Source organism: Sorghum bicolor, chromosome 5, assembly GCF_000003195.3.
Source record: "Sorghum bicolor cultivar BTx623 chromosome 5, Sorghum_bicolor_NCBIv3, whole genome shotgun sequence".
NCBI classification, from domain to species: Eukaryota; Viridiplantae; Streptophyta; class Magnoliopsida; order Poales; family Poaceae; genus Sorghum; species Sorghum bicolor.
In genome coordinates, this window is record NC_012874.2 from 12850973 (window position 1) to 12859893 (window position 8921).

Sequence of the window (8921 nt, forward strand, 5' to 3'; positions counted from 1 at the left end):
AATTTTCTATATTTATTTTAGGATTTATAGATGTTGTTAATATATTGGATAGGAAGTGGTACGTGATGTGTCTGTGTGGGGGATTGTAAAAAAATCTAAAGTTGATATGACGGAGAGTACGTGTTTCACCTGTGAGGGAGGGCATATATATTTATTATTACACCCACGTAGCTGTGCGTAGCGTGTTGTCAGGTACTCCTACTCAGGTGGTTTCTTTTAGGAGATAGGTTTCTTAGCACTACATTATGAAAAGTGCTGATATTTGTGTCAAATTCAAACGTTGATAACAGCCTATTTAATTTCCTCCATTCACCTTGTGCCACGAGAACCGATATCAATAGGCGCATCATATCAACTTCATTCTTCAAATCAACGGTTGAAGGAACTGCCCAGTCTTTCAAGAGTTAAAGTACAACTCTTTGTGCACCAACAAGGAAACAAGTGATGCATCTAGACAGCACAAACCATCATCTGATGCTGCACCTACATGTCTAGGTTTCCATATGTGTGTATATCCTCCATTTTTAACCCTCAAGAATCTATTAGTAAAATATTGCTTAAATATAGGGAAATTGCCTAAAAAGAATGTTAAGGAACAGTTTCCTATATGGTAGCCAAATTCAAGTATAATTTAAAACACTACTAGCACCACAACTCATTAAAAAATTATGAAAAATATTGACACACACCCACGTCATTAGGTTTGTTCCCTCTATTCAAGTGTTTGTGTGGCTCGAGCAGAGATTGGGCGATGGCGCCACGGCGTGGGCTAATGGCGGCATGGCTCGAGGAGGGGCCCAGCCAATGGCGGTGCATAGGTGGGCCGAGCAGTTATCAAGGCGGAGTAGACCGAGAACCAGCGTTGAGTAAGTTGGATCCACCCTCGATGTCTTGTATATTCATTCCTTGTCCAACGAAAATGGCACATATAAGTAGAGCAGTACGAAAATAGGCAGTCGATCATGTAGCGCTAGATCTAGTTATTTCTCTCTCCTTCGAATAAATCCAGATCTAGATCTTGACAAAAAAAGCACCAAATCATAAAAAAGAGAGGATTGAGGGCTTGAGAGTGAAAATCAACCTCTTGTGTTGCCCCCTTCAACAAAGGCAATGGCAAAACCTCTCTCCCTAGAAAATGGCATTTTAGGGTTTGAGGTCGAAAACCTAAAAAATGGAGGAGCAGCCATGAAAAAGAAGGGTGATGCGGCTACATTTATAGCGCAGACTTAACTGAGGCTGGTATTGTAGAGAAACCACCATGGTTAATCGTCTGTTAGCCGAGGCGGTTGCCCTAACACAATTGTCTCGGTTAATAATTATTAACCGCGGTGGTTAATGGTTTTCTTAGGGTAACCGTCTCGGTTATTCTATTAACCGTGGTGATTTTTTAAAGCGCCCACCTGAGTTAAAGATTAACTAATCGAGGCGGGCAACCAGGTCACCCGCCTAGGAGTCCAAATGCCAAACGTTGTGTGAATGATTTTGTGTAGTGAGGTTAAAGCTAGAAAAAAAATCCTATAACGTAATTGGAGTTGTGTCTGATTAAAGCAGAAGCTTACCAGACATGTCCTAAGTTGGTTTGCCCTCCTCGCAATTTCTGATGTAGGGTAATTATACTCCAACAACTACACAATACATGCTATGATTTCTTTCGTTTTCATGACAGAGCCGGCAAGCCACGTGTCGATGATCCAACACAACACAGCACACAGCACAGGCTCGTATGGCCTTCTGGAACTAGAAGACGGCGTGCTTTGATCATTATTTTCAGTATTATGTTATAGTATTGAAATAGTACTTTTCTTTCGTAACAAATAAATCAGGTATGAGTATCACAGTAACTTTTTTCAGTCATCCGACACAATTTTTTCTCAGGTAGTTCTTGCCTCTAGGATATTTGGTATGATTTCTCTAGCTCCTTTGCCAAAAACTGTTGTCAGAGCTAGAGCCATGCTTAACGTACCCTTAAAACCGTTGTGTCGGTTCCTAAAATGATCTTCGTTGACGTCACATGTCAGGTGACACGGACACAGATATATAGCAGAGCGTTCGACGGGCCCCGAGGGACGAGGAGACGACGATACATGGCCGGCGTTGTGCCGCCGGCGAAAAACTAATAATACCCATAATAATTAATAAGGAAAAAAAAGCTGGATAAAGGGGGCATATTCGAGGCATATATATGAGAGGTGCCCGTGGAAACGTGTGCCAATGCCATGCACGCAGCTTTGCATCGCGTTGCCCTCGCGACGCCGCCGTCCGCGAGCCACTTGTGGCGCCGCAATTGATCGATCGCCTCACCGTCGCCGGTCATCCGCACCACCACATCGGCATTGCCGCTGAAAATCCCTTTCGCTTTATTCCTCTCCTCCCATCGCCGACGGTATATATATAAATTTCAGTATCGTTCAGTATCCGTGTTTCAGTATTGTTCAGTATTTCGTGGTCCTGAGTGTAGTGTTGGATGATAACGAACGATGTTCAGTATTGCTCAGTATTTTTTCTGCTCAATTTTGGCTTACGGTGTAGAATAATATTCTACACCTAGGGTGTAGAATAGCGTTGCCGTATATATATATATATATATATAAATGCCCAAGAATCCTACGGCCACCGCAAAAAAAAAACAGAGGAAATATTCCATGTCACTATGAAAATAAAGATTTATACATCACTTTTTCAAATTTTAATTGGATATGGATTTATCTCTTTAAAAAAAATTCGGCGAAAACAACATGCTCTCTGCTCCACGCTATAATAGCACAGATGCCCTGCTTTCCCTCCTCGACGCCAGCAAAGAGGGAGGAGCTGCACCGTGAGTGTTGAGCACTTCAGCTGAGTCCGGCACCGCCACCGCCGCGGTCGCCGCCGCGGCGAGGAGGAGGAGCAGGGGAGGCGCGGCGATCATGGCGGCGGCGGGGAACGAGTGGATCAACGGGTACCTGGAGGCGATCCTGGACGCGGGCTCGAGGCTGCGCGGGCAGCGGCAGGGCTATGGCGGCGGCGCCGGCGCGGCGCCGCCGCCGCTGACGACGGCCGCGCTGCCGAGGCTGCTGGCGGAGGCCGGCGGCCATCAGGCTGCCGCGGCGTACAGCCCCACGCGCTACTTCGTGGAGGAGGTGGTGAGCCGCTTCGACGACCGGGACCTCCACAAGACGTGGACCAAGGTGCGTGTGCGTTGCGTACGCCGGCGCTGGCGCTGGCGGCGAGCCGATCGTCCGCCGCCGGTCGACCGGTGTCCCCGATCATCGTCCCATGAGTCTCATGATGAGCAGCTAGCGGTGATGGATTCTTGGCTGCTCCTTAATTCAGGTTGTGGCGACGCGCAACAGCCAGGAGCGGAGCAACCGGCTGGAGAACCTGTGCTGGAGGATCTGGCACGTCGCAAGGAAGAAGAAGCAGGTGCGTACTACTACGTATATTGTCTTTCTCGTTCGGAGATTGGCACGTCTCTCTGGACATGGCGCCTGCTCTGTTTTCTTAAGACTTCTTCGCTGCAAGTTCTTCTTCGTCTGCGTTTCTCCTCCATCCAATCCAAAACACACAAAGATGATCGTCGTCATCGGTTTCGCAGCTAACCTGGACCATAGGGCACCTGGCGCCTGCCTCCGATTATCAACTGTTTCCTTTTTCTTTTTTTTTTCATGATTGATTGACACGGCACATCTCGTTATCAGGAGAGGAGTTCCAAGCCATGCCCTGCACTGCACATATACCCTTTCCTCATTCAAATTGGCTGAAAAGCCATAATGCTGAATGGCAAGCGGAACAGGGTTACTACTACTGTACTAGTCTGTTACCACCGGCCACCGGCCAGAGACATCGAAGTCCGGATTTGCGTAAATAAGCATCACTTTCCTACGTACTCCCTTCATTCTAATTTAAGTCAATTTAAGAATTTTGCAGAATCAAAGTCCGGAACAAAGTTTAATTAAAATTATAGAAAAAAAAATACATTTGTAACATAAAATGAGTATATTATAAAAAAAGTATTTAAGGGAAAATCTAATGATACTTACTCCCTCCGTCCACGAAAGAGTCAATTTCTAGAGTCGTCCTAAGTCAAACTTTTTATACTTTGACCAAATTTTTTAGAAAAAATAATGCTAAGATTTATAGTATTAAATTGGTATTATTAGATTCATCATAAAATATTTTTTCATATGATGCGCATTTTTATGTCATTGATGTTGTTACTTTTTTCTATAAAGTTAGTTAAACTTAAAAAAGTTTAACTGATATAAATTCTAAAAATTAATTCTTTTGTGAACAGAGGGAGTAGTTGATATTATCATAATTATTGTTGTATTATATAAATTTGATTAAAATTAAAATAGTTTGATTTTCCAAAATTCTTAAAATGAGTTCTAATTTGAGATGGAGGGAGTGCCGTAGATACACTAGTAAGTCGCTCGAACACAGTGACGGAAGCTCAATTTTCTGGTGCAGTTGTTACCGCGACTGCAAAACTGTTCACCGCCGTAGCGATTATGTTCGCCGGATATACCATTGATTTCTGCAGCAGTTGATTTTGGCCCGTTCATCAAGGAAATGGACGGTCCACGTTGCGTCGTGTGGTCCATCCCGTAGCCGTGTCCGAATCTGAGGATTCCTTGCGACTCTAGTAGTAGATTCGTAAAAAATGCGCTGAACTGAAAACACGGTGGTAGGATTTCACCTTTTTTTTTTTTTGTGTGTGTAACTGCACGATCGATCGAGCAGGTGGAGTGGGAGTACTCGCGGCAGCTGGCGCGGCGGCGCCTGGAGCAGGAGCAAGGCAGCCGGGAGGTCGCCGAGGAGCTCTCGGAGGGCGAGACCACCAAGGCCGACGCCGGCCAGCAGCAACCGCAAGCAGGCCTGTCGGTGGCGAGGATCGGCTCCGAGGCCCGGATCGTGTCGGACGACGAGGACGACGACGGCAAGGACGGCGACAGGAACCTCTACATCGTGCTCATCAGGTACATTAATACTAATACCCCGGCTGGCCATGTGACGCGTTCCTGTCACACGACACGAATTTTTTTTTGTTCACTCTAAGATAAGATTTGGGTGGGCTGCTTTTGTTGCAGCATTCACGGGCTGGTACGTGGCGAGAACATGGAGCTCGGCCGTGACTCTGACACCGGGGGCCAGGTCAGTCTCAAACATTCCTTTCCCCTTGTGATTTTCCCCTGCACCCAGTTTGTAAATAGAATGAGTGAATTTTCGAATGGCCGCTACACGTACCTGTGCGTCTGGTCCCGTCCAGAATCTTATCCCGGGATTCCATCCGGGAATTGTCAAGTCCGGTCCAGATGTTGACACGTCTGGTGCTGCTGGACGGTAGTGTTAGTGACCTTACCTGAACTGAGCTGATCTGTACCAAGTTTTACCCTTTATTAAAGTTTAACCATCCTTTTTTCGTGCGTTTCACTGACGTCCAGGTGAAGTACGTGGTGGAGCTGGCGCGGGCGCTGGCGGCCACCGCCGGCGTGCACCGCGTGGACCTGCTGACGCGCCAGATCTCCTGCCCGGACGTCGACTGGACCTACGGCGAGCCCGTCGAGATGATCACCCATCACCACGCCGACGACGGCGACCTCGGCAGCGGCGGGGGAGCCTACATCGTGCGGCTGCCGTGCGGGCCCCGCGACAAGTACCTCCCCAAGGAGTCCCTGTGGCCGCACATCCCGGAGTTCGTGGACCGCGCGCTGGCGCACGTCACCAACGTCGCCCGCGCGCTCGGCGACCAGCTGCACCCCGACGCCGTCGCCGGCGCGGGCTCCCCGCCGCCGGTGTGGCCGTACGTGATCCACGGGCACTACGCGGACGCGGCGGAGGTGGCGGCGCACCTGGCGAGCGCGCTGAACGTGCCCATGGTGATGACGGGCCACTCCCTGGGGCGGAACAAGCTGGAGCAGCTGCTGAAGCTGGGCCGCATGCCGCGCGCCGAGATCCAGGGCACGTACCGGATCGCGCGCCGCGTCGAGGCCGAGGAGACCGGCCTCGACGCCGCCGAAGTGGTGGTCACCAGCACCAAGCAGGAGATCGAGGAGCAGTGGGGCCTCTACGACGGCTTCGACCTCATGGTGGAGCGCAAGCTCCGGGTGCGCCGGCGCCGCGGCGTCAGCTGCCTCGGACGCTACATGCCGCGGATGGTCGTCATCCCGCCAGGCATGGACTTCAGCTACGTCGACACGCAGGACCTCGCCGCCGACGGCGGCGGCGACGCCGACCTTCAGATGATCATCAGCAGCAGCTCCAAGAAGCCATTGCCTCCCATCTGGTCGGAGGTGCTGAGGTTCTTCGCCAACCCGCACAAGCCCATGATCCTGGCGCTGTCGAGGCCGGACCCGAAGAAGAACGTCACCACGCTGCTCAAGGCCTACGGCGAGAGCCGCCACCTCCGCGAGCTTGCAAACCTTGTAAGAACTAAGAACCCAGCTTGCCGATTGGTAATGGTTCTGTCGTTCTGACCAAGCTCTGCTTGCTGAAATTGCGATGCTGCAGACGCTGATACTGGGGAACAGGGATGACATCGAGGAGATGTCCGGCGGCGCCGCCACTGTTCTGACGGCAGTGCTCAAGCTCATCGACCGCTACGACCTCTACGGCTGCGTCGCCTACCCTAAGCACCACAAGCAGACCGACGTGCCGCACATTTACCGCCTCGCCGCCAAGACCAAGGGAGTGTTCATTAATCCTGCACTCGTGGAGCCATTCGGCCTCACCCTGATCGAGGTAAGAGTCTCCTGACACCGTCAATGCAAGCTTCAGTTTCAGAAAAAAATTGATTGATTGATCTGATCATTTTCTTCTTCAGTGAGTTTTTTTGGTTTGTTGTTCAATGGAATTCATTCACATCTTGTGCAGGCTGCTGCGTATGGTCTGCCCGTGGTGGCCACCAAGAACGGCGGGCCGGTGGACATCATCAAGGCGCTGCACAACGGGCTGCTGGTGGACCCGCACGACGCGGCGGCGATCACGGAGGCGCTGCTGAGCCTGCTGGCCGACAAGGCGCGGTGGGGCGAGTGCCGGCGGAACGGCCTCCGCAACATCCACCGCTTCTCGTGGCCGCACCACTGCCGCCTCTACCTCTCCCACGTGGCGGCCAACTGCGACCACCCGGCGCCGCACCAGCTGCTCCGCGTGCCCGCCAGCCCGCGCGCCGCCGCGGCGGCGGCCGAGCGGAGCACCGACGGCTCGCTCTCGGACTCGCTCCGCGGCCTGTCCATCTCCATCGATGCCTCGCACGACCTCAAGGCCGCCGGGGCCGGGGCCGGGGCCGGCGGGGACTCCGCCGCGGCCGCCATCATGGACGCGCTCCGCCGCCGGCGCCGCTCCACCGTCGACGACCGGCCGCCGACCGCGAGGGCAGCGATCGGGCACGCGCCGGGCCGGCGGCAGAGCCTCCTCGTCCTCGCCGTCGACTGCTATAACGGAGACGGCACACCGGACGCCGACCGGATGAAGAAGGCCGTCGACCTCGCGCTGTCGGCGGCGGCGGCGGCAGGTGGGCGGCTCGGGTGCGTGCTGTCGACCGGGATGACCATCGCGGAGGCCGCGGAAGCGCTCGGCGCGTGCGGCGCCGACCCGGCCGCCTTCGACGCGCTCATCTGCAGCAGCGGCGCGGAGCTCTGCTACCCGTGGAGGGACGTCGCCGCCGCGGACGAAGAGTACGCGGGGCACGTGGCGTTCCGGTGGCCCGGCGACCACGTGCGCGCCGCCGTGCCGAGGCTCGGGAAGGCCGAGGGCGCGAAGGAGGCCGACCTCGCCGTCGATGAGGCCGCCTGCTCCGTGCACTGCCACGCCTACGCCGTCGCGGGCGCGTCCAAGGTGACGGGACGGCCGTTTTCTTGGGCATCTCGATCGTCTATGTCTCCCGTCTTCCATATATTCTTCCATGGCAACGACGGCGGATTTACGAGCTCCGTCGTCTCCGGATGATCCCGCAGGTGAAGAAGGTGGACTCGATCCGGCAGTCGCTGCGCATGCGCGGGTTCCGGTGCAACCTCGTGTACACGCGCGCGTGCACGCGCCTCAACGTGATCCCGCTCTCGGCGTCGCGGCCGCGCGCGCTCAGGTGACAGACAATGGCTGGCATCTCCCACTCATCTCATCGTCAGGCCACGGACGCGCCATGGCTGGCTCAGTGCGGGCATGGCCATGCATGGCCATGGCCATTTCTGAGCGTCTCTGTATGTTGCTGTGTGTGCAGGTACCTGTCGATACAGTGGGGCATCGACCTGGACAAGGTGGCCGTGCTGGTGGGCGACAAGGGCGACACGGACCGGGAGCGGGTGCTCCCGGGCCTGCACAGGACGCTGGTCCTGCCGGAGCTAGTTAGCCACGGCAGCGAGGAGCTGCGCCGCGACGAAGACGGGTTTCTGGCGGAGGACGTCGTCGCCATGGACTCCCCGAACATCCTCACCCTCGCCGAGTACCAGGCGGCGGCCGACATCCTCAAGGCTATCTGAGAGTCCGAGATATTTGTCTGTATCATACATGCATGCTCTGCTCTGCTCCGACCTTCCAGCTGTTGGTTTCGTTGGTTCTACCCACACCACACTCTGCTGGGGTTATTTTTGGACGGCCAGTTAAATTTTCACAGAAAGTGACTGCAAACTTTTTGCATACTAAATTTCCTTCCCCTCTTCTTTTCATTTTTTGTGCCGGTGTATAATCGGTAGCGACAGAAAACAGGGCTGCATCTTTCATCTTATCTCCTACTTCTTGCCACTATTAATTTTAGAATAGAATGGTAAAAAAAAGGGACACAAAATAAAATCAAGTTAGCTGATGAAACAAAACTCTGCAACTCTGGCTAAACATAATAATCTCCTTACTACAATTCTTGCAACAAAAGAGGCCCACCCGGCATGGCCACATCACCAATATTTCTCGGTCTTCGAATATGGCTCACGAATGGTCTAAATCATGCT

At 53.2% G+C, this 8921-nt stretch overlaps 1 protein-coding gene across 1 annotated transcript; it reads left to right on the top strand.

Moving 5' to 3' along the window:
• On the top strand, positions 2763-8701 carry LOC8071544 (probable sucrose-phosphate synthase 5). The gene is made up of 9 exons (XM_002449248.2): positions 2763-3167; positions 3313-3402; positions 4723-4958; positions 5070-5133; positions 5424-6404; positions 6490-6720; positions 6853-7815; positions 7935-8062; positions 8198-8701. Exons 1-9 carry the CDS (start codon positions 2907-2909, stop codon positions 8454-8456), a joined length of 3213 nt encoding a protein of 1070 aa, XP_002449293.2. The 5' UTR covers positions 2763-2906; the 3' UTR covers positions 8457-8701.

What these genes read in the sequence shown, in the direction of transcription:
- LOC8071544 (XM_002449248.2), top strand. Translation starts at nt 2,907, where the DNA reads ATGGCGGCGGCGGGGAACGAGTGGATCAACGGGTACCTGGAGGCGATC. An exon ending in TCCGCGAGCTTGCAAACCTT is followed by an intron (nt 6,405 to 6,489) that starts GTAAGAACTAAG and finishes GCGATGCTGCAG; the next exon opens with ACGCTGATACTGGGGAACAG. An exon ending in TCGGCCTCACCCTGATCGAG is followed by an intron (nt 6,721 to 6,852) that starts GTAAGAGTCTCC and finishes CATCTTGTGCAG; the next exon opens with GCTGCTGCGTATGGTCTGCC.